The sequence below is a fragment of the Barbus barbus genome (genome assembly GCF_936440315.1).
Source record: "Barbus barbus genome assembly, chromosome: 43".
NCBI lineage: Eukaryota > Metazoa > Chordata > Actinopteri > Cypriniformes > Cyprinidae > Barbus > Barbus barbus.
The window spans coordinates 8,741,187-8,767,060 of record NC_136721.1 but is presented as its reverse complement, the minus strand read 5'-3'; the positions used below and the strand labels follow the sequence as shown (position 1 = coordinate 8,767,060).

Here is a 25,874-nt window from a genome sequence, read left to right as displayed (position 1 = left end):
AAGATTGTCTTTGATTCTAATTCAAACAAGATTCTAGACAAGTCATGCTAGTTTTTTCCAAGTTTTCCAACATTTTTGAAAGATCTAAAAAACATTTTCAAGGAATATAACATAAGAGAGAATGCTGTTTTTCTAAATAATCCACATATTATGTATTTTTGTAGGCCAACCTGTCAGTTAGTATCACCCTGGTTCCCTTCACAAAAACCAAAGAGGATTTTCTCATTGGCTTTTGGATTATTGCATAAAAAAGCTCTATGACCAATGATGTTAATCTTCACAAATTAACACAACTTTCATGCATTTTGAATCCTAAATACAATCGCACAAAGTAAAAATTTACACTTTGGCTATATAAACAAACTAAACCAAATTCACATGACTATAACGTCACCACCATTAAGCATTTTCCATAAACGTTTGAGTAAAAAATGTTGCAAGAGTTTGATTATAAACTTTTTAATCTAACGTTTTCTGTCTCCAACAACCTCTGTAGTCCCATTTAGCCGATGCAAATGCTTTTTTAAGACAAGTAAAAGCTTTAAAGCAATCACAAGGGATTTATTACTGAAGTATTTTATGATGTGAAAGTAAAAGGTGAAAATATCTTGAGCTTGTGTTAACCACAGACTTTATTTCAGGCATTTAACCAAAACCCCATTCAAAAAACCTTCAGGGCAATTAAACCATAAGGGATGAAATGCTTATTTTCAGGTTTGGCCTACAAAAATAGGTTATCCCTGCAGCACTCTATTTAGCCAAACACTGGAAAAAACAAAAAAAATAATGCCCCTTCTCAGACCCCTGAGAAAAAGGTATTGAACCTCAGAGGCAGACATACTTGGAAACGAGTCTTTCCTTCTTCCCCGGTCACCAGTCTGCTCACTCAGTATTATGGCCAGTGGATCAAATTTTCATTAGTGTGGATGCTGAAGCTCCACTGTGCTAATCCAAGCCCATTAGATACACACCGTACTTGCTATAATAAGACAGTGATCTAACCAGGGCAAGAAGAGGGTCCAAAGTGTGTCTGATATGGGCTCACATAAGCATTTCTACCTCTGGACGGGATACATCATCAAGACTGGCATAAAGGCGAACACAGGATTTTAAACTGGTAAGTTTTGCTGTAATCAAAGGATTTGTTTATTCTGTGACCTATGCGACTCAGTTTAAACAAGTGTTTTCAGGCCTGATTTGTGATCAAAGGAATACATATATATCTACCACAAAGAAAGGGTCAAATCAGATTCATTTAGTTGGGAAAAAATGAAAATAAATGATTAATCTTACTGGACCGGTTTTATTGAAGGCTGGATACTATTAATTTCACCATGCCTGTGCCATACACTGACGTATCCAAGAAAGAGCAACAGGAGCTGTGTTCGGACACAGATGGAGGTAAGACACATCAGAAGCAGGGAAAAAGCTCAATTTCTTCAAACAGCACACCATCTGAATGGATAAGACTAATTCAATGAAATCAGCTTGAAAGCAACAGCACTGTGACGTGTTGGGGAAAAAAGGAAAACAGTCTGATAAGTGAAAACAGAGAGCCAAATTTTCACTTTCTGCTGTGGCATGTCTCAACTGTTTTAACTCGGTTTCCAAAACAGTAAGGGTATTTGTAATGTAATATGACAGCAGGAGACTAAATGCTTTACTCCAGGAGATCATGAGTCATCCACGCCTGACTGGGAAAGATCTGAACCCTCTTAAACATTACTGAACAAACAGCAGGCTGAGGTTACACCCAGATGCCTGTGTCAAATTTAATGATTTAATCACAGTCACATATTGTGCTCACGATTGGAGAGCCAAAATGATGACAGAGAATGTTAGACATGCTTTTGATGACATTAATTATGAATGATCATACAGTATTAATGAAAACCAGTTTGTTAATCAACTTTCAGAAGAATGGCATGTAATTACTAGTTTATAGTGCTGTAATTACTAGTTTATAACATTGTTATAAACATAGTTGTTCTATGATTGATTTCAATGCATTTCAACATCTGTACATGTAAATCAGTATGTTTGAACCTGGGGAAGAAGATCAGTGTTCCTCGGGATCTGATGATGGAGGAGCTCAATCTGCTGTCCAATAGAGGATCTATAATGTTCCACGAAAGACTCAAAAGAGTGGAGAGGTTCACCTTGGAGAATATAGCACAGAGACACCTCAATGTAAGACATCTTACACTGGGTTAAGGTCTACATGAAATCAGAATTGACCCAATTTACTTTTTGGTTCAATATAATTACAAATTTATAAATTTGGTCCCAGTGTTAACAAGTAGCCTAATAGCTATTTTATTGTTTTGGGCTAATCTCAATAGGCAAGACCATGTGGGTTAACTTTAATATTGTGGCAATAGTAACAAATAATATGTTTGAATAAAACGTTTTACATTTGAGTTTTGCTGAAATTGTCTTGAGGGTGAATTTGCCCTTCTGCCTCCATGTTAAAATCTTCCTCAAAAGTTTCACAATTAACTGCAAACTCACATTCGGGTTTAGCTCTGTTCTGGAACACCCACTTTTCATGATCCAATCAATCCCTGATGGATAAAATCAAGTCACGTCCCTTTTATTCATTTAATATCCTGTTTCAGAGTTGCAAGATCTTTACCATACAGAAGTAAAATGGGTTTTGAAAGCTGTTTGAATGTGAAATCAGAAGTGTCCAATCCTCCTCTTGGGGGGCCAACTTCCTGAAGAGTTTAGATCCAACCAGCAGCCTTCAAATTTCCAGTCCCTCTGAAGACTTTGATTAGTTAGTTAGGTGTGTTTAATTACAGTTCTGTCATGACAACTCTCTGAGGGATTGGCATGGCAATGTACATGTCAATATTAATGTATTTGGTCTTGGCAGAATAGATCTGCTACCGAGACTTGCTACTGCCAATACATCCACAACATGCTGCTGTGAGCATGTAAGAAATACTGCTGCTGCAAATATAACATACATTAAATGATCCCCATATAGCATACATAAATCACCTCATAGCAGATCTATACAGGTGGAGCTGGGGAAGGTGTAGGGTTTCTGAAGCAAGCTGCAACTACTACAGCAAGCACTAGTCATATATTTGAATGAGCAGCGAGCTCATTGGCTACCTATACAGCAGAGAACCAATCGACTGTGCCATCTAGAGTTTCATGCCAAAACTCTGTATTTGAGGCTGAACACTGCCAGAAGGCCCTTCAGACGCAGGACTGGACACCCCTGAGCAAAACTAGTGAGGTTTAGTGAGCAACTCTACTAGTAACTCATGGTGTCCAATCGTACACCTGGAAGACCACATTCTTGCAGAGTTTCTGAACCAGCTAATCAAGGCCTTTAAGATCCCAAGGCAGCTGGTGTGAGCTAAACCCTAAAGGTCCTCCAGGAGCAGGATTAGACAACCCTGAAGTAACTATTTACCCCTCCGCTCTGGTTCTTGTTCCATGAAGAACCTTTAACATTCATAGTATCTGTCCATTGCAAAAAAAAAAGGTTCCTTGGATTATTAAAATGTTCTTCACACTAATTACAAGAAAAAAAAAAAGTTAATTTAAGAACTGTTCACTGAAAGGTTCTTTGTGGAACCTTTTATTTTTAAGCTTGTAGGTTCAGTAATAATGGATGATGTTTTAACACTGTCTAGCACTTAGAGGAAACACTTCAAGGCCAGAATGCCATGCAAGGAGATAAAGGAAGTGATTGCTTCACCTCTGAAATCTACATCAAACAGCCTGGAAAGAACAACCTAGTCACCACACTAAAGCAAACAGTTTCTAAGAAAGGAAACCCAAGTGTGCTTGCACCTGGTAAATACAGGCACAATTCTGTATGAGTACATTAAGGTTTCTGTTGTTCTCCAAGTCAAAGGACAATTCTGAAAGTCACTCAATTCTCTTACACAGGTTATGGAGGGCCTCTGAAAGAGGTTCCTCCAGAAAAGTTCAATGTCACTGTGATCCCCAAGGCTTACCATTCACCCTGGGAGGAAAAACCCATTGACAACGAGACGCTGTTGGCTAACATCAGTACTCATCTGCCTGAACCACCTTACAAACTCACCCCAGCCAACTACAAATGCTTCAACAGGTACAAATTAATCACAACATGATACTTCCACTCTCAACAGTAATCTCAGCATGAAGTAAATGTTAAATGAAAACTTGAAACCAAGATTGAATCGTTAGAATCAGTGTGAATTATTCAATGTATTCAACAAATTTACTTCTACTGATGTTTTACTTATGGCCACACAAGCTAAATAATGAAGTAACTATACTAACAGTAAGTAACTTTGCAACAACATATCAACACTTTATTTAGATGGGTCCACAACATACTATGAGAAACTTTGCAAGTATATTTCAACTTATTCTACTAACCCTAAACCTACCCTAACAGTCTACTCTGAGAGTTAGTAGACATGTAGTTGCAAATTAATGAGAATTAGTTGGCATGTAGTTACAAAGTTACTTATAGTTAGTAGAATGTCTAAAGTGGACTATCAAAAAAAGTGTAACAATAATGATCACAAATTAGTTTCCCATTGAAAATCTTGCTGAAAATCCTCAGACATAATTCAGATTAAGGAAGTAAATTGGGTTGAAAATGGCAATCCAGTACAAAAGTGCCTGACCAACTTTTTCATCTGCCTTGTATTAATATGTATTTTTCACATTTTTATAAACAAGCAACTTCAACTTTTTTATCTAAGTTATAAGTCATCAATCAAACAAACCAGCACTGAAGTGAATCACAATAAACTTTGATTTGAAGCAAAAAAGTATTTGAAAATTGGACAAAAAGACAAAGCTTAAATAATTTATACCTGAGGGAAGGAACTCCAATCTCCTGAAGCATTGCAAATGAAAAACAAATTTAATAAAATGAGAGATATTTTAAAGATGTTTATTATGAATTTACTGAATGTGAATTATTTAGAGACTTTTTTTATTCAGATAGTACAGTTGGACAGGAAGCCAAGGGAGACAGAGAAGGTCTTGGGAAAGAACCAGAAGCCTTTAGCTTAGATATACATACACACAAATATAATAGTCAACATTTGAAGTGGATCAAAAAGGTTCATCAAAGTTGTCCTAAGACAAGAACACATTTTGGTTTTAGGTTGTAGGACAACTTTGATGAAAGATTTTGATCCACTTCAAATGTTGTCTAGTGCATTTAAGTTTGAGAGAATAGGGAGGCTTTTATTGCACTTCATGGAAGTGAACGGGACACTAATATATACTTTTGGCACAATTTGCATGTGAAGATTCCCTTACTGGTCCCCAATTATATGGAAACATGAGTAGATTTTTCCTCAGGTATCATGTTATTAAACATGATTATCTAAATAAGTTTGTGTTCCACAAGCTTTGTTAAGGTCCCAATTCCACTTCTCTATATACAAGTAGATAAAGTAAGTAGCAAAGGTCCCTCAAAATGGTGATTGCATTAAGGAAGGACATCAGCCACTACTAGTAACATTATACACAGAAGACTTCTTAGCATGTCTGGAGTGGGAAGGCTGCCTGCCAAAAAACTGTTGGATTTAAGCTCAGGCCTTAAAACAGAATTTGTGTCTTGAAACCTCATGCTGGTCCAGGCTCATGTATCAGTATGTCAAGTGGAAAAGACGAGACTTGTTCCACTCAGCTGTTAGGGAAAGTCAAGCTATTTTCAGCAATAAAAAGGGACATGAATAACAATCATTGTCATTCTTCACAGAGCTCCAACACCATTTGGTGGCACAGCAGGTACTGTAAGGACTCTGCCGCTGCCTGGCTTTGAGATGCTGCAGGCTCTCACAGAGCCACACATGACCTGGGACAGGATGTGCCATCGGCCCAATTTCAATCGTACTCCACGCGGCTGGAGCATCCAGTATGCCGCAGAGTCTCCCGATCTGTGAAGCTGGCATACGCAACTACTTTGCCAAACTACAATTGAAGACTGGATTTTTGAGGGATACCTAAATTGCTACTGTGAATTGCGAGCTGAGCCATAATGAGCCATCAAATACCACTTTAAAGTTTACATACATTGTCTCTGAACATGTTTACACAATATTTCAAAATGTGAAGCTTTAATGTAACCACAAGCTAGACAGCTGTACAAAAAAAAAAGGTCTTAAAAACAATTCAGGACAACACACTTCATACTTTACAGAAAAAGGGGAAGAGATGGACACTAGCACAAAGTGTAATATGAATCCTGGAATATTCTAGAGGTGTAGGACAATAAAGTGTCAAACAAATAAAGACTTCACGTGCATGAAATGGTCAATAGTGCCCCCACTTGGTAATTGTTGGTCACTGCAACCAATCCTTTGTCATTCAGCCCTAAAAAAGGCATATCTGTTTCATATCATTACATACAAAACACAAAAAACTGACAAAAAGATAACAGAAACCATCAAGGTTTATTATAAATCAAAAGCTAAAAAATAAAAGTTTGTCATGGTTTAAATTCTAAGATGCTGTTTTTTTTTCCAATATTTTCCTTGTTCATTATGCATTGCACCTTACACTTACTCTGAAAATGACTGACAGATATAAACACTTAAAAATGTGGGCAGAGGTGACATCACTGTGGGTTCAGGTGTTCAGCGGTCATTGCTGAACAGTGAGGTAGCTGTATAACTATCTAAGGGCCTCCGTGGCGACTTGCATGGGCACCCATCCGCTGAGGATCCTGGGATGGGTAGTGGACCTGTCCGGGGGGCCTCATGGCCATTGGAGGGGGCATCGGCGGGGCCATAGGATCCATGGTGTGGAACATAGGAGGACCAAAACCTGGAGAGAGCAGATAAGATTAACGGGATAGTGAAGCACATTATATCATAGGTTACAAAAAAGAGGAAGGAGGAAGTGAGCGGGGTGAAACTAACCAGGGGGTGGGGGCATGGCAACCCCAGGTGGAGGAGGAAGTCCCAGGTTCATGACAGCAGGGGAGCTGGTGGGAGCCAGGTTGAAGTAGTTGGTGGAGGCATCCTCATCAGACAAAGGGGGTGGGGGCAGAGCTGTTGAAAAAGTATGAGAAAGGGAAAATTCACACACTGCTCTACCTTATATATTTTGGAATAATTGTATTCTGTTGTAAAAAGTGGTATACAGAAAAAGTAGTTTTTCTATAATTATTATTAGTAATTATTATTATTCATATTATATAGCAGTACATATACTTTTATATAAGTATAAAAGCAATCCATACAATTCACATTCATATTATGTCACTATATAAAACATGCTCATGCATGAGAGACTTCGTCACATACCACCAGGGAGGCCAGGCACTGGCTCCAGCCTGATTCCACTCTCCGTCACTCCATCCTTCTCTTTTCCTCGAGCCGCCTGTGACCTGAACAACACACAACAACATTCAGAACTGCCTCCACACAAATGGTACTGTTTGAATTTCTTGCACGATTAGACACCAACCTGCCCCATTTAACATTAAGTCGACGTCCATTAATGATGAGTTTATTAAAAGACTTCTCTGCAGCCGTCTCTGCAGCCGGCCGTGTAGCAAACTGGATGAAAGCACACTGCTGCCTTTGAACGATTGTGATGGTACGAATCTCCCCAAACTGGTAGAAGTGGTTCCTTTGGGAAAAAGTAAACAGTATTCTTTAATCAAGAAATGACACAAAAAGGTTGTGTTATTTTTAAAAATATTTTAGTTCTATTTCAGTTTAAGTCATTATTTATTCCCAGTTAGTAATTATACCATGTTATTGCAGTTGGTTGACAATATTTCTATACTTCAATTAACATTTTCAACACATAGTTTTAGCTTTATGAACTCTGCAGAGCATTTACCTGAGCTCAGAGTCTGTAACATCTTCTCCCAGGCCTCCGATATAGAGTGTGGTGATGGACTTGTCCTCCGGTATGTCCAGTCTGGGCATGGTGGAGGCCCGCGTCAGGAGTTTGTTAGCCACAGGATCATTAATGCCATAGTAACGGTCCTTAATGTTCTGATCAGCCAATGGGTCATCTGGATCTGTGGGCTTTTCATGCCTGTGATATAACAGCAACGCATTTCATGTCAAAAATGTTATCAAAATTCATAAATCGCTCATACATAATTCACACCTTAAGCTCATTAAACGAAGTCACTTCATAAAATGCATGCGGTTTATTAACATGATGCAAGACACAAACACCAAAATGAAAATCGTGACAACCAACACTGGGTGTTTTCTGACACAACACGTGAAATTGAGAATCGTGGGTCATAATTTTACACCCATAAAAGATTCTTGAGGTGTTGCTCACCTGTATGGACACTCTTCCCCTCTCTTGCACTCCCCCTTCACCCAGAAGGAACAGATGTGTGGTCTGTTCCTCTTGTAATACGGTGTGGTACGAGCCAGTTTCAGCAGCATATCACTGCTGCTCGGTGCCTTCCCAAGCAGCCCCACGGGTCTTGTGCCATCAGAGTTAGCAATCTAGAGGGCAAACAATTATTTGACCAACAGATACTTGTATGTATTACTTAAAGCCGTTTAGTATTTGCATGTACTATGCTATGTGGAAACCATTAACGGTTTCTTTTTACCAATAAAGACATCATAAAACATGAATAAATGTAATGTACAGACAAATTACCTCTCTCTCCATATTCTGAGTGTAATACTCCTTATTCACATCTGATCTCGGTACTTCATCTTTAACGGACAGCCCAGTGTCACGAACCTGAATGGGCAAACCTGTGCAAAAAACAAATATAAATATATATATTATTTAGTATTTTGGAAACCCAACGCGTCAGTGATGCTTGAATGGGTCTTTAATGTTGTTCTAGAAGTTCTTCAAGGGGTATAGAAAATCAATATTTTACAAGGTATTAGAAAAGTTAGAAATCCAAGTATCCTGACAAACTAATGTCAACATAATTTCACTAACAGATACTTAGACTATGGCCACAAATGATAGCATTACCGTATTCCAGATCCAAAAGGCAGGTTTGACAGACGTTTTTCATTTTACTACAGGTCTGACACACTTCTGTCTTCTTAAAGCGCATCCTGACCCCGGGACACCAGCGGAACACCGTGAAGGGACGTGCACAGATCTAGAGGATAGGAAGTATCGAGAATAACGTGTATTTCCAAGACTTCATCATGAACTGGATAAGAATTTTGAAAATAATTTTAAAGAGATTATTGGAATGAGTTACCATTTGTATAATAAAATGATGGCATAAAACAATCTGAAATGACTGTGGGAACCCAATCAAGACAACATTTAGCTTTTTGAGAGGATGAACGAAGCAGTACCTTGCACTCCTTGCCAAATTTCTCTTTGGTCTGTTAAAACAAACGCAGATGCAAAGTGAAAATGTGTTTAAATACAACTTCCTTTGAATTCAGATAAAATTAATAATGAAACTAATAAGTAATACTACACTAACTCAGCTTACCATCCGGATGTAAGGGTTTTCTCCCAAACATGTTTGACAGAGTATGGGAAAATCCTGTTCAAATAAGAAAAGGTCAGTTCTGTGCATGCCTTTATTCATTATTAAATAAATACATGTATTCTATACATATGCAACAGTAATTTTATATTATTACATTAATATACATGTATTACACATATCAAAGGTTATTAATATTAAGAATACTGTTATATTAACAGGACACTCGTTCATGTACATGATTAGTTATATACTAATTAATGATGCAATCCATTTCATCATGGGATGTTTATTTGCCTATACAGTAAAGATCAACTACAACACAGAGGCTGGGCAGAGGAGCTTCACGCTGTTCTGTTTGCACATGCCGGTGCCAGTTTATACAGTTTAATTATATAACAACATTAATAGCTATTGATGAGATGCATTTAAATGCTGGAAGGGTTTTCATTAGCCATGAGCTAAGCCGTTGATTTGGCGAGCTCAAACAAAGAACAAAAATGCACCAGTCGTGATTAGTAATACTCCTTATATATTCTTAAACAAAAATATTTTTATACTCACCGAATCTTCCCAGTTTTGTCTGTTGTAAGTGTTAGATCCTAAAGACGTCGCCATTGCTACAGGCTAGCCGCGAACAGAACCTTTACCTACAATGCTTTGCGTCTATAGGCCTGGGAATGAATCACAGCGCCACCTAGTGTTATGGAGGCATATACACATGTCGCCTCGAGCGGGATAGAAAAAGACGGTACTAATGATTTAATTTAATTTAATTTAATTTAATATTCTGAAACCTTCTATGGCTGAAACCCGGCTTTGAATGTTTAATAAATATATAATCCTTTTAAATCTAACATCCACAGATGCTAATATAAGAAAATGTAATCTGTAATCCTATTACTGTATATTATAGGTATATTCTATTTTTTTAATGAAAGAAATGACACATCATAAATATAAAATATCAAAATCTGCCAGCAAAAATGTAAACATTTGAATTGTGCTCCGCCTTCAACATTGTCATGATTTAAACAAAATCCACTTTCGGTATTTTGTATAACTCACTAAAACTGTGCTTTGATTGCAATGTAGAGGGAGTCAACATATGTCACATGTCCTAGGATGTATAAGGAATGTAGGATGAGCAATAGCATAATAACCACTCAAATGCCATTACAGTTCCCTATTAGTGTCAAAGCACCGAAGACCACGTGTTTTAAGACACTGCAGCTAATAAATAAAGAGTGACTGAGACTGTGTAGACTGACTCTCCGTACAACTGATAAATGCACAATGACAAGGTCTATCAGGCTTATACTTTTGATGTGTAAAGGAATTAATATTTGAGATAAATTTACGTTTGGAGGGCGTTTGTGTGATTCTGTCGCCAAACAAGTGTGCAGAAGCTTTCTCCAAGCAACTAGAAAGCACTTCTAAGCCTAATGCTTATTTTAGTAGTAGTTTTATTCATTGGATTTATTTTAATTGGTTTGATTTAATTCAAACATCAAACATTTAAAAATCATTTAATACATTAAAAACATATATATATCTGCATTTTGTGTACGGTTTTGCTGCGGTTTTCACAAAATACGTATTACATAAAATACACACAAACCCAACTATGTGCATTAATTATCCATCAATGCGGAGGACGCTGATCACTGCTAATATCCATCAAAGAGTTTATGTCTGAGTATATCCCGTCCACTAGCGGCGGAGGCGTGCGCTGCAGCCTCTGAGTGAGCACTAGCCTCGGAGAAGAGGGAGTCCAGTGTGTGCGAGAGGGACAGTCAGGCTCGGGTTCAGCCCAGCAGAGACGCACCGCTTACTCTGTACTCGGACGGGGACTCTCGAGTCTCCCTAAAGCAGAAGGCTTGCGTTATCAGGCTGAATACCTCCCATGCTACATTCATATTTCAGGATTGAAGATTGCCTCACTGCAGCTGGCTTGATATTAACTTGGTGAGTGGATCTTTGTATTCTGGATCAGCTATCGTGCTAATATGTAAACTAAACGGATTTTGTGAAAAAGCGTCAGTAGGTCTAGGTTTTGTCTAGGTTGGCACACGCCCTGGAGGTAGCCGAATTAGTATAAGCGAGAGATAGTGGCTACAGTTGGAATGGGTAACGTTAGCAGGCTAAGTTAGGTTCTGAGTGTCCGTCTTTAGCATAACAGCAGCCCCAAAGGCTGTTTCAAAACATAGCTGGCTATGCAGACTGTATTTTTGGGCGTGTTTGAGCGATTCCCTAAAAGCTGTCTAGGTAGGCAGGTCACTAGGTTTTAAAACGCAGCTCAAAGTCTCTCTGGATCATAAACCTCATTTACCTTCTCCACAGTTTAGCCTAGCTTAGCCAGTCTGCTACTGCCCTGGACCTGTTTTGTGTTGTATACACATCTACATTGTCCCAATATTTTCTAAAACCGTTTGTAAACTTAAAACAGCGCTGGAAACGGTGTTTTATGTGATGGTTTTATCCGTCCACCCCAGCACAACTCGACATTAGCCGCCGTGCTGAATCTAAACGGGTCGGCTAGCTGTTAGCAAGCTAACAAGCCATAGAAGAGAGAGAAGTTTGGACTGTATTAAATCCATTTTTTCCTGTGTTTGAATTGGATTATTTTGGAAGTTGTGTGGTTGTTTGAACGACTACAGGTCAGTATCTGTTTCTCTCTAGAGTTGTGGTTAATATTACGAATGTATTTCCAAGTGCATTTGTTACTTAAAATAGTTGTGTGGGTACACGTTGTGAATTTTACTGTTTTTCTTTTGTCAAATCTTTTAAATGCCTAGTTTGCAACTGTAAAGGAGAGCAGTCTGGTATCGACTGAAATCTAGAGGCTATGTTTTTGCAAAGCAGATTAGTAAAACTAAAATGTCATATTCACCCAAATCAGTGCTTATGGGGAATAAACAACACTAGGTGTGAGTTCCACAAACAAATCGTTTTTTATTTTTTATTTTGCAGGGTTGTAAAAAAGAATGTGCTTGTTGGTTTATAATTAGATTTGTGGCTTTATTTAAGCCTTTAACGTATTAAGGAGCTCATAAATACATTATAGTGCTGATGAAGTAATTGGAGTCTTAAGGTCTCTCATTGAGATTTAGATTAACCTTCATCTGTCATGAAATTTAGCCGCTCTGGTCAAAGCGAGTTGCAAGCCCACCAGATAAACAACATTGGTCAAATATTTTTGCATATGCTTATTTAGCTGGGGTACACTGACTTTCTGTCTGAGCAGGGTCTTTGGGAAATATTGGCTGTAGGCGCTGAAAAACAGCTTTGTGGGAAATCAGTGCAGTGGTTGCGGATGGAATATCTGTTAGTGCACAGCAAAACATGTTGGGGCAGCAGAGTGGTTTGTCTCTAGGATTAGGGCGAGAGGCTCTTGTTTTGCTGGTTGAAAAGCTGCAGCTGAATGGAAAGGTTAGAAGATTCAATAATGAGAAATGATGGGCATTCTGAACCTCCTCGCTGAATAGCCAGAGACATTGAATGTCTGTGCTCATGCAGGTATTTATCGCTGGTTTGAATGTGAATAACGGAGTCAGATGGAAACCGGGGGCATGGAAATAGGTGGCTCACAATTTGTGTGGCTCTGTGTGGAGCAAGATAAATATCAAATTGAGTTTTTCATTAAAGAAAGGAAAAAGACCTTGCCGGCAATGCAGAGAGAACCTGAGTATGACCTCGAGTCAGTAAAGGAAGATTTCAGACCGCCTCTGGCGACTGGCAAAGAGCTGAGAGTAGTGAACTTTCAGTCAGCTAGTTGTGTGGGTCTCTCAACATTACATCTGGTGTTTGTCTTCTATTTATCGTGCGGTGCATTTTGACATGCACACCTTAAAGGAATATTTAAAAGTTCAACACAAGTTAAGCTCACTTGTCTAGGGCTGCAACTGTTTATTTTGATAATCGATTAGTCTGTCAATTGTCATTGATTAATTGGATGCAAACAGCCAAAATATATCAAATAAGTTATTAGATCCTGCCCAGCGTTGTTATCCAAACAGTGTGCAAAATCAAGAGTATATGTTTAGGCTCTCTTATTAAAAAAACCGAACAAAAAAACTGGCATGTGGCATTTTAAGCGTAAAATTTAACGTCAGAATTATTGCATTATCATAAAGAAAGTCAGAATTATTGCACTGTGTCTGTTTGATGTGCACGTGGCCATTCATTTAGTGAAGTTTAATGGAGACTTTTTTTTTTCTGTCATAGACAAATATAGACCTATTCGGCACGTAGATGTGGCCGCCATCTTGGAACGGTATTTTTGACATCATTCACCATACTGTAGGTTCGCACAGAGCCGTTGAGGCGTTCTGTGCAGGATTGTGGCATCTTTCGAATATTCAGTGATTACTTTGGTGAATCAAGTTTAAGTCAAGTTTAGTTTACCGCTACAATATGGCGGACGGCTTACGTATAGCGGCCCATAGAAACAGTCGCTAATGAGGCATCTATGTATATATATATCTATGGTTTTCTGTCAGGACGAGCCTTGATGCAAAACTTAATATATTTTTGTGACTTTTATTTACAAATAAGGATTATTATTAAGTAGGGTTGGGTGCCGAAATCTATCTAGTATGTACTAGAACCGAATCAGTCGCAGTTGAGTGTTTGTCTCCGTTTCATCATTCAAAACGTTTATATCTTTTGGTTTGTTCAGTTACAGCAATAGCATTACCTTTGTCCATATTAGAGAATTCCTGGAGCATCATGAGTTCTGCTACTTCTGGGATGCCCATGGAGTTTCTGCGCGAGGTGTGAATGAAACAGACATTACATGTGTGTATAGCGCTATAATGGCCAATCCATCCTATTTGGGGTAATTCATTAATTATTTTTAAGTATTGGTTCAGGCACCGTATAGGCACTAGTACAGTTTTAAAAGTATTAATTTGGCACCGGTATCGCAAAAAACAATACCCAACCCTAGATATAAGCATCAAATAGAGTTATGCTTTGAGAAAAGCATGTATTTACCTGTATATCACAGCATGCATGCACAGTTATCAATGATCAATTTGCTAATTTTCATGATCAATTATTATAGTTTTCATTACTTCTTGATGCCCTACATCTGTGCCATAATGTTGCTTACTACAAAAATAATTTTCACTCATCCTTACACTTTCCTTTAAGAGGCGTTTTGGTAATTCTTCTGTTTAAACATGCATTTTTTTTTAGTGTTCACTTCTATTGTAAGTGCCTCACTCTAATTCAGATTTTTGCTTTTTTTTCATTTAAAGAAAAGGAGAGACAAGTTTGAACCATTTTTATGATAATTTTTTGTTGTCAACTTGAACCCAGGGCTAAATGTTTATGCAGAATGAGGCAAACAGCAGATGATTTTAATATGAGGTTGGTGGTATATTTGTGCAAACAGCAATAACGCCTGCAGCATTCCAAGTGCGGATATTCTGACCCTTCCCCCTCAGGTTAAAACCCCCTTTACTAGCGGATTGGACCCGGGTGATACTGCAGTCTGTAGCACATCTAATGCTCTTGAGCTCTCGCTGTGCAGTGGCATGGGTTCACCTCTCATGACTGGATAGAGCCAGGGGGGTGGTCTGCCACGAGCAATCAGGCAAGTTAAGCAGGGCAGTGGGAAGCGGAGTGTGCTTAGAGCTCGATTTTACTCCTGCAGCACATCAGTAGCGTAGCCTTCTTCTCTCTTTCTCTGAATAGCAGTGTTTTTGATACATGAAACATTAGGACGAGTGGATTTACGTAACTGGGATTGGAAATTGTTTTGAATCCCTATAGTCGCTGTTTACTGACATTACAACAAAGCTTTCAAATTACTAGTGATTGGGGTTTTTGCGTAATGCTGTCACGCATTTGGTTTTGAAAGAATTATGAATTATAGTAATAATATCCCAAATTGCATGGGAGCATTTGATTTAATTAAAATATCCTTGTGATCAGCGGATTTCAAAAGTTCTGATCTTAAAATCATAGTTTGACCCAAAATTTAATTTGGTCTATTTCCCCATTTGTTGTTCCTAACCTTTCTGACTTTCCAAATTCCCAGCTATTCTTTTCCATGCTATGGAAGCAGTGGTTTCAAGCTTCAAGATTAAGATTTTCAGGTTTAAGAAAAAAGGCCATGAAGTTGTCCATATGCCTTCTGAAGTCTCATGATTAGCGATGCTCAATAAATATCACACACATATCACTATTGTTTAATATATGCACTAGGGCTGCAACAACGAATCGGTTAAATCAATAAAAATCGATTACTAAAAGAGTTGGCAACGAATTTCATAATCAATTCGTTGTGTCGCGCGACGCGGAGACGTTTGATTATATATAAAAAAAAAAAAAAAACTTTAGTTGAGCGCGGAGCGGAGTGAACACACTCGGTCTCTCTCGCGCACGGATGCTAGCAGAGTTCGGCGCCTCATAGACAGGGCGGAGCTAAAATAAAAAACGAGCGGAGGTAGAGGAAAGATACATGGGAGGCAGAGAAATCCGTGCGACCCAAGTCATCCAAGGTGTGGGAGCATTTCACACTAAATAAACAGAAAAAGTGTTAACTGCAATGCAAAGTGTCTGAACAAAGTAAGTGTGTGTGTGTGCGTCTGCGAGTGTGTGCGTCTGCAGTGTAGTGTAGAGAACAAGTTCTGACATTCAAACAAATCCTGTTAAATTTTCTGATTTGTATTGTTCTTTATTTTTTATAAATGATTTATTGTTCTGCAGGTGCGTGTCTACGTGGTTAGGTGCCCCCCCTACCAGATGTCTTGCGATAGGCTTGTTTTTAGTAAATTTCTAACTGCATCTGGCGTATCTTGGCATGTGTAGTCAGCTACCTAGGGCCGCTTACTTCAATTCTTTATTAATTTTAGGCATTTTAGGGTGATCTAAATGACAGATGTCAAGAGCGCATAATGTTACGCGATCATGTAATGCGCGAGCACGCAAGCGGATTCCCTTCACTCGCACAAAACTGGACGTGTGCTTTTAAATCTACATTGTTCTTTTATGAATTGGCTCGGGTCTCACTCAGATATTGTGTGTATGCTCAAACGTTATCCTCGCATCACTGAAGACCAGAAAAGCTTTTTTTTTCTAATTCAAGTGAAGAGTAGGCTTTTCTCACTAAATGGAAGCAAGCTGAATATAGTTAGCCTTCTCTAGTTATTAATTTTATTAATACTTATTTTAGTTAAGTGCTTAAATTGTAAATATGCATTTATTAAATTATTTTATGTAGTGCATTTGTATTTTGTTGTTTTTGTATATAGTTATAGAAGCATATCAACCAGGTTCCAGAAATAATCACCAAAGCTGTTTCTGAAATAAGTGGGGGTGCTCTCTTAATGCACATTTTCACATATTTTGTCCCTTCTATTACTATCAATATGCTGATACTTCGAGAGCGAATCCTGCATAAATATGCAGATGTTATTCTCAAAACTTTGCAACGTGTGTGTGGGCAAAAAACAAAGTTCTACATTTTAAATGGATTGCCTAGAAAGCTTGCAAAGAGCGCTCATAACCAATAAAGCTGTCACTCTTTGTTCATCGCGATCTCACAAAGTTCTGTGAGTACCAATGAATCTCACACTGTGCAATTAATAGCCTATATAATATAGGCCTATTAACATCATATATCCAACCCCTCCCCCCGGCCACCCTCTTTTGAGGCAGTGCCCCAGACTGGCCCCCCCATTTAAAATGCTCTAGACACGCCCCTGTTGTTCTGGCAGCTCAGGTGGCACTTTATTTTAAAAAAAAAAAAGTCTATATATTTGGCAGATGTAAACCATACATGTGTATGTTTTTTGTGTTAGTCCATTTTTATTTTATTATTATTATAACAGCTCTGGGATGTTCAAGGAGCAACGTGTTTGTGCACTTTCTAAATATTTTAGTTCTGTTTTTGAATAAAGGGTTGGAAATGAATGCCTTGTTTTTGGTTTTTTTAATCCGATTCATCGATTAATCGAAAATATAATCGACAGATTAATCGATTATTAAAATAATCGTTAGTTGCAGCCCTAATATGCACATTTTTAATGTTGTCAGTGTCACTTTGGGAAGTAAAATAGGCTGGTATATATATTTAATCTGATTAAATAATAGCCAAATGTTCATGGGACCCAACATTTTTCTAGTTGGCCTACCTATTGTTGAACACAAATAAAATTAGTAACAGTCCTCCAATCGGCTCTAGAGCTTTTCCATGGCATTTAGCCAATATATCAATAGTTTGTTTATTATGAATAATTATTGGTTATTTCATTAGACAAAATTTAGATTGATTACATAATGCAAGCTATATTGCACATATTGAAACCTTTTTTGTCCTTTTTGGGGTTTGACAGTCTGTGGTCAGTGTATGCTTTCTCAGTTTTCCTAGAGAACTTGAGACATTTTGTCTGTTCTGTTCTTGTAGGTGTAGTTTTAGTACAAAGTCTCTGAATCCTATAATTTGCTATTCCTTAAATTCTTGGTATATGTCAACCAGTGCTTGATATGAGATTTCAGGTCAGGGTACTAAATGAAAAAAATATAATGACTATATCTAGACCATTAATTTTGTCAGAACACTTTAATAAAGAAGTGTCATGTACCATGAGTTGAAATGGGAAGTGCATTAGATAATCGCCATGTACAGATGATCAGCTATTCTTGAGAAAATTGGTAACGTATCATCATTTCCATGTTAATTTACTTCATGTCTTCCACCACCGGATATGGACCTCTGGATGAGGTCAAGTGTTTGTTGTTCCAGGAAGTCAATGTAATACAGATCAATTACATAAAGGCATCAAAAAGGTCTAATCGAAAATGCTGATCATGTTTTTATTTACAGAGTGATTACATATCTAGTCAATGAAAATCTTTTGGATTTTGTTCTCAGACTTCTGATTTCCACCTGGTGAATGATAAAATGGGACAAAAATGTCATACTTAAAGGCCAGTAAGCAACAGCCTAGCATCATGGAGACAACTTTTGCCACTCACCTTTTCTTCAGAAAATGTAAAGGTCGAGTTGTTTGTATGCTCTCGCCCATTTCATGAATGATGGAGGCCAGGAATATTGAAAAACATCTCATTTGTTGCATAACATAAGAGCCTGTGCTTTCCCCCCATGTTTGATTAATGCTCATGTCGCATGGTTGATTAGTTGACATGAAGTGCACACATGAATTAGCCTAATTGATCTTCAGTAATTAAAGCCAGCTTCGTATGAAGAGAGACTCCTTGCCAAGGCTCAGCCAGTGAAGCTTGAAGTTTGAGCCGGTGACAGATAATGTATTGAACAGGCTCTGGAGTACATCCTTTATCACGTCTCTTCTTTTTATATTTGTTGACAAGTGACCCAAGATGGTGCTGGTTTCTGTTCATGTGAAGTGTTAGTGCACTTTGGGTCGTTGACTTAAAGTTTCTTGATTGAGTGCAAAAGCATAATTTTTAATTACTGTGGTAATCTAAATGCTCAGCTGCTGCCCTTGAACTGCTCGTTTCATTTCATTTGCTTTGACAGGCCTCCTTTTTAGGGATTTGCTGTTCATTTAACTTATCAGGAATATTGTGAAATTACATGGACTGTAAAATATCAAATATTTTAGGTGTTACTTTATGCCCTAAAAATACATTTCTGACTTTATAGGGCCCTATGAAATCCATTAAGGTTTTTTTTTTTTTTTTCGTTTTCAAATTCAAAAAATTTTTTTGTTAATTTTTCTGGATTACATTTTGTAATGGGTAATTTAAATTTAAGGTAAGCAAAAGGCATGCCTAATCGATCAAACTAATTTTAGCACCCTATGAAATTTTCTATTAATTTTCACCAAATTCTGTGTTTTCTATTTTAATTTTGCATAATTTAATCTGCATAATGTTTTAATGGTTTAATTAGATTTTAATAATTAAAACACATTTCTAATCCATAATTCATAACTTTAATAATTTATTGAATTTTTACAATAATAGGGCTCTGTGAAATGCTTTATTTATTTTTCATTGTTGTCGGTTTGAATTTTTCTACAAAATTATTATTAAAATCAATCAGTGTCACCAGAGTTAATGAGTATAATTATTGTTTTTGTCTTGGTGACATATCTAAAAAGAAAACTAATGTATATGTCAGAGATTTTTTTTTTTTTAAGCAAACATTTATTAAATATTCAGGCTTCTCCACTTACTAGTTTGTAAGATGTAAAAAAACGTATGCGCATCCATAAGACATAAAATGTATGTAAACGTATGCATCACTGCACAAGATATTTTTGAATCTGATTGAGAAAAAGGTAAGCATTTACATCATTTTTTTTCCTATTGATCAGGTCTACACCACCCCTTCCAGTCCAAACGAAATTACATTCAGATAAAGCTCAGTCCAATTGAGCCAGTAACTAACAGATTATTTTGTTGCATTTAAACGGCTGTTTAGAACCACAAAGAATTTCTTTCATATAATATTCAGTTTCCACTCTCGTTTGCACTGTGGGAAGTCTGCACCATAATGCCATTCGCTACACTGCAGCGTCACAGTTGTTGTGCAGCATCACGACAGCGCCAACAGCCGAGAAGCTCGCCGGTGGTTCTGTAACGCAATCACTCTTAATGGCATTGAAACGTCTGGGATTCTCTCTAAATCTAATGCTGATATGTTTCAGATGCATGTTATACAAGCAATTAACTCTATTGCTCTGCTACGGTGGTATTATCAAAGTAATGGACACTTAGCAGAAACTCAACCAGCTGTTTTTCCACTGCTAATCTTTTAATGTTGAAAGGAGGCGAGGTAAAGGTATTTATTTTTCCTCTGAGTCCCGGAATTATCCTTCATTTTCTTTTCATAAGCCCTCTTATCATTAAAAGGTCCTACAGTCTTTTAGGATCCATTAAACTTGAGCGTAATTGTGGGGTCGAACTAATCTTTCCAGTCTAATCTGTAGCATATCACAGAGAGGATGGGTTTCCATTGGTTAAGCCTGATCCAATCAGAGAGAAAGTAATGAGCAATAGCAGTCAGGTCCCGTGTTTTATGTGCTAATGTTGCCTCATTCAACCCTAGTGACATTGGGGTGGTGGAACTTAGAAAATGAGTTGTGAAAAACACCAATCAGAGCCAGAGTGATTTGTGGAGGCCCAGAAGAGCACTCGAGTGTGATCAAATCCTGGCTCGGGTTTCAAAAAGCCTCATTATCTGTACTCCCACAAACACAAATTATTGCTCCACCCTGAAATGAATTCTCGCATACACCCTTAAATCACGCTTTCCTCCCTCACTTTAGCTACTGCTTAGCATTTCACCAGCTCTAGTGCTATAGTATCCCACAGGCTTGTTTATACATAGTTACATGGTTGGATTTCATGTACCTTGTCATCCTGTTCAAGGAGTTAAGGGGACGGTCCCGCAGAGTGCTCCCCACCTGTGTCGCCCTCTGCCCTCTCCGCCAGCCCCCACATCCCCTCCGACGCTGATTCTGTTGGACGTGCAGGGAAGAGTAATTAATCTCCAGGAGGACCGTGCCAGATCGGGGCACTGCATAACAATCTGTCGTCTTCGCCGGGGCGTTGGCAAAAGTTTTGGCCTGGCGCGATCTCCCCCTGCTCTCTTCTTGCTGGAACGTAACACCGAGCAAGCTGTCGCTTCGCCTCTCCGTCAACATGCCAGTGTTTGTGTTCACTTTGCCCCAGTATCGGCTTCTCGTCATCCGAGCAGGGGTACATCAGCAGCTGGCTGCTTATCTTTTGGCATGCCTAAGACACTCCACTTCATTAATAGGTGCCAGTGTTGCTATGATGGTGCCTGGAGGTCAGATCCACATGTGGTCCACAGTGTCCTGAGATTGAAATAAACAAACTTGAGTCAAGATCTAATCTAACAAATAATGAATGTCACTTTTTTTTTTTTTTTTTTTTTTTTTTTTTTTTTTTTTATTGGTTTTAGTTTAAAGGGATAGTTCACCCAAAAATGAAAATTCTGTCATTAATTACTCACCCTCATGTCATTCCAAACCCGTGAGACCTTTGTTCATCTTCACAACACAAATTAAGATATTTTTAATGAAATCTGAGAGCTTTCTGACCGCAACGCAGCTACCACGTTCAAGGCCCAGAAAGGTAGTAAGGAGTGGTTCAATCGTAAAGCTATAAGAATACTTTTTGTGTGCAAAGAAAACAAAATAACGACTTTATTCAACAATTTCTTCTCCTCTGTGTCGGTCTTCGACGCATAAGAGTACTATGATGCTTGAAGGTTGAACCACAGATGTCACATGGACTATTTTAAAATAAAAGTATTGAAAGAACGGGTTTTAAAAGTATCGATTTGGCACCTGGATCATAAAAAAACAAAATATACCCAACCCTACTTACTAATACTATTTTATCTATTTAATTTGCATGTCACCATTAACTGACAACGGAGAACCATAAACATGCAAATTCTTTCTTCTGCGGAACACAAAAGAAGACTTTTTGAAATATGTTTTGTTTTTTGTTTTCTCTTCATACAAAGTCAGTGGTTTTGTTGTTTTGACCTCATTGACTTTCAGTGATTGGAAAAAAAAAACAATTGAAACATTTTAAAAATAGATAAAGAAAGATCTTCCTTTGTGTTTCATAAGAAGAGAAGTCAAACAGGTTTGGAATGACATGAGGAGAGTAGATGATGACGTAATTTTTATTCTTGGCTGAACGATCTCTTTAATACGGTGCAAAATAGTTGTTGCTATTTGACATTTCTTGATGAAATTGCTAAAACCCACTTTCATGTCTGAGACGTATTAACTTTTCCATATAAATTGTGCCATCTGGTCAAGTTTTTTCCTTCCTCACTCCAACAAGCTTGCAGATTGAGTTCATTTGGAGAGATCAGACAAGTTTCTCAGTAACCATCCCATTCTGGGTTAAGAAGGCCCGCACATTTCCTGACAGATGGACAGCATTTGGAAAGGAAAACAACTGCTCTTGCTCTGAATTTTTATAAGCTGCTGGTTGTAGTCTGGGGTCTGGTAAAATGGCCATGATTGTCGTCTGAAATTAAGGATCTTTGCAGACAACCGCATCCCGAGCTTGTTTCCATCAGCGTAAACAAATCAAAAGAAACCTGTAAGTTAATGGCATTTTTATGTTTCTCGCCGATGAGTTGACACCTGTATTGTGAGGAGTGTGAGCATGTAGTTGTGTTGGCATTAGGGATGCAACGATACCATTTTTTCAGAACCGATCCGATCCTGAAAATTCTGAGTATCTGCCGATACTGATCCAATCCGATACCAGCGCAGTTTTTTTTTAAATTGATGTAGAATCTATATTTCTGTGTGTCTGTGTGTGTTACTCTTTTGTGTGTTAAACACAATCTACTACATATACATAACATCTTTTTAATGAAAAATAGCAATTGAAAAAATATATAATCATAATCTATGACAAATACTATTATAAACTTGGTTTATAATACAGCAAAAGATACTCTAGAGAAATCATGGGTGCACAATTTTATAAAACCTAGTGAAACATTTTTATTTACAATTAAAAGTGAGTAAGTGTAGGACTAAATCTGGTGAAATTATACACATTGCTCTTTGAATTGTTGTAAAATACATTCATGAAAAAACAAGCAAATACATTTATATATAAATATATAGGCTACTATAAAATTAAAAGACATTTCTTTTAAATCTATAGCACAGTAATGGAGGCAGCAACATATGATAGATAGGACAGAACAAGAAAGACGTTAATAAAGTTAATAATCGTTAATTGCGCAAACGTATTATAATAAGTAAGGCTCCAATATAGAGCAGCAGAAAGCGCTTATGCGCATCCCGTGCGCAGAATGATGCGCTTGAAGCGACACGGAGTCACAGCGCGCAGCCCTCTGAGTCCGCATAGAAACGTTGAAAGTACAAAGGGAAGAGATATTGATGCGTAGCGTATTAAATCTGTGCCTAAGTTTATTAAGCCTTTTCTTTTAACAGTTTTAAACCTCAGTAACTGTGCGCTCTTGAAGAGAGTTTGACTGTAGTAACCGAATGCGACACGCAGTTTGAACGCTGAATGGAGGATGACAGACAGCCGCGGCGGAGAGAAGAGTTTACCTTAAATATTCATCTGTACCTCAGATTAAACTATGGAACAGCTTCAGAACACTTGAAATATAGTGCACAAAAACTTCATGGTGCTTTATAATGTTTTTGTGCCTTTCGTGGGGCTCAACAATAACACAGAATATTATACACACAATATCGGATTTGGATCGGTCTCGTCTGACCGATACCCGATCTGCAGAAAATGACCGTATCGGAGCCGATACCGATCCCGGATCGATGCATCCGCTTGTGTTCTCTGATCTGGTCACACTTGTCTTTGGCAGGGCTTCAGGAAGGCTTTGCTCCTCTGGCAGCGGTGGTAACGCTTGGATGCCGGAGCGTCCTTGTTTCAAGCCTGTAAACAGCCAACACGCAGAGAAGAATATAGCATCAAATGCACCGAGCTGAGAAAATTGCAATGTTTCCAGCACACCTGCCCGCTCGTGGTTTCTCAGCGTAGTCCGATTGCAAAAACGCGTCAGAGCCGCAAAAGCTTTAATCTGCATGATCCTGTAACCCAGCAGGCGGTGCCATTGCAGGTGGGCTCTGCTGACAGCAGCGCTATTGCCACAGCATCTATAATCACCACTGATACCGGCTAAACAATCTCAAGCTGTGTTTAACATCCGACCTGATAAATGAATGAACCTCATTCACCAGAGCCAGGTATAACAATGAATCATTAGTGCTGTTTGCTACAGTGCTATTGCTCATACATGGGATTATGATTTTTCAAAACCCCTAACTCTAAATATTTAATGTTAACACATAACTCATCCTGCACCATTTGTGCTACAGACATGAATGAGATCTTGTGTTTCTAAGCATTCAGCGAATCACAGAGAAACAATTGAGATGTATGCAATAATATTTGTTTAAATATATTACAACTCTGAAGAGGTTGTTCATTCTCATGACTTGAGGCAGTCACATGACTATTTTTTTACCACTTTTTTTTTTTTTTTTTTTTTTTGTATCATAGATTATGCACATTGCAGACTAAAACCTGTATCCAACTCAAGTAAGTTTTTATATTTTTTAATGGATTTTGGAAAGTTTGTATTTTTATCTTGGTGTTTCATCTTGGTTTTCATTTGCATAAATATTTTAAAATATTTGCATTAAATTACATAATAATGCACTGATATTAAAATTTCAATAAATTGTTTCTTTTATAATTGTTTCATAATATATATAATTTAATATACGCATGTATTCAAAGAGTTTATTTTTTCCAAATTAAAAATAAACTAACATTGATTTTGATTGCTACTAATGAATATATTAAATGTAATGCTACAAGTCTACTGTATAACATGGATATTCTTTTTGAGATTTGATGTACTTCTGACAGTTATCCTGTAGTTCAAACAGTGAAGTGTGGCGCTAGCAATGCCAGGGTCATGGGTTTGACTCCCAGGGAAAGCAAGAACTGATCAAATGTAAATGTGTACATTTAATGCAATGCCATTTTAAATCTAAATGCGTCCATCTAGCATGTTTACATAAAAAAAAAAAACATTCACACAAAGAACAATCACTATATTAGCATCCACAACACTGCACAACAACATACTGTTTATTATGGGTGCATGTTGCCATCTGCTGCTTAAAATGCTCAAGCTCTTTAAAGTCGGGTAGATTCTGATTGGCTGCCAGTGATTTTAGTGTTTATCAGCTGGAAAAAAAAATCATTCTGAAAGTGATTCATTCCAACAATATTGTTCCTCTGTGTTGTTATCATTATAATTGTAGTGTGGACTTCCCTATTCACATGGAATTAAAACGGTTATTAAAACTTTACAGTTATAATTATCACAAGGGTCGTCTAAATGGTTCCCTGTGTTTAAAACCGTAAAGCATCTACATAGCTGTGTCCTGGAGACCACATGCACTTTCCTAGCATCATGGAGTGTTTTCGGCAGAGTTTTTAGTTGGAGTTTGGCACTCTTGTCAAAACTGACAGGTAAACAGACTCAAATATCAGGACACAAGGCTGGGCTTCCACTCTTCACCTACAGTCTTGTAAGGCTACTATTTGTCTCTCTCTTGTCTGAACATGTTTTTGTGTAGGTGAAAATGTATTAAAATTGAGTGCATCAGTCTTTGTAAATGGAAGACTGATGAAATGTCATTAGGTCATGCTTTGGCGGAGCTATGGCGTTGTTTTGCTTTCCCTTCAGGCAGCTGCTGCCTTTTGTCCCTGCTTTACGTTTGCTTGACTCGATTTAGGCATCAGTGTAGATTTTTTTTTTTTCAGTCTGTTTGTTTTCCCTCGGGCCTCAGGTGCGGTGGGGGACAGGGGTTATTCGCTGTTGAATGTGTGCTGAGACTGATATTCGCATTGTTAAACGGGCCTCCTACCAACA

General features: G+C 37.9%; 3 protein-coding genes across 5 annotated transcripts in view; 2 read left to right on the top strand and 1 right to left on the bottom strand.

The window, feature by feature from the left end:
* Positions 1-1,334: 1,334 nt before the first annotated feature.
* On the top strand, positions 1,335-5,918 carry LOC306862267 (myozenin-2-like; the record flags this gene model as incomplete). The annotated part of the gene is made up of 5 exons (XM_079405016.1): positions 1,335-1,401; positions 2,036-2,190; positions 3,654-3,816; positions 3,913-4,096; positions 5,735-5,918. The coding sequence occupies 5 exons, from the start codon at positions 1,335-1,337 to the stop codon at positions 5,916-5,918; spliced, it is 753 nt and encodes a 250-aa protein (XP_079261142.1).
* Positions 4,892-10,112, bottom strand: LOC306862909 (pre-mRNA-splicing factor RBM22). Of its 2 annotated transcripts, none has more exons than XM_079406001.1 (11): positions 9,995-10,100; positions 9,434-9,487; positions 9,191-9,320; positions 8,953-9,085; positions 8,620-8,720; positions 8,287-8,459; positions 7,828-8,028; positions 7,447-7,611; positions 7,284-7,366; positions 6,897-7,028; positions 4,892-6,801 (listed from the first exon to the last, which is right to left on the bottom strand). In XM_079406001.1, the coding sequence occupies exons 3-11, from the start codon at positions 9,191-9,193 to the stop codon at positions 6,653-6,655; spliced, it is 1,140 nt and encodes a 379-aa protein (XP_079262127.1). In that variant the 5' UTR covers positions 9,194-9,320; positions 9,434-9,487; positions 9,995-10,100; the 3' UTR covers positions 4,892-6,652. The 2 variants fall into 2 exon arrangements, with proteins under 2 accessions (XP_079262127.1, XP_079262126.1); XM_079406000.1 differs by having other exon boundaries at positions 4,900-6,801; positions 9,291-9,320; positions 9,995-10,112.
* Positions 10,113-11,151: 1,039 nt separating this feature from the next.
* The window catches only part of LOC306861943 (bifunctional heparan sulfate N-deacetylase/N-sulfotransferase 1-like), an 83,494-nt gene continuing 68,771 nt past the window's right edge, over positions 11,152-25,874 (top strand). Inside the window, exons 1-2 of one of the 2 annotated variants that reach the window (XM_079404451.1) lie at positions 11,152-11,398; positions 24,488-24,526. The gene's annotated coding sequence lies outside the window, so the exon portion shown is untranslated. The remainder of the gene's footprint in view (positions 11,399-24,487; positions 24,527-25,874) is intronic. The other variant, XM_079404450.1, reaches the window with a different exon arrangement.

What these genes read in the sequence shown, in the direction of transcription:
- LOC306862909 (XM_079406000.1), bottom strand. Translation starts at nt 10,048, where the DNA reads ATGGCGACGTCTTTAGGATCTAACACTTACAACAGACAAAACTGGGAA. An exon ending in GACAAAACTGGGAAGATTCG is followed by an intron (nt 9,488 to 9,994) that starts GTGAGTATAAAA and finishes TTATTTGAACAG; the next exon opens with GATTTTCCCATACTCTGTCA. An exon ending in TGCCATGCCCCCACCCCCTG is followed by an intron (nt 6,802 to 6,896) that starts GTTAGTTTCACC and finishes TGCTCTCTCCAG; the next exon opens with GTTTTGGTCCTCCTATGTTC.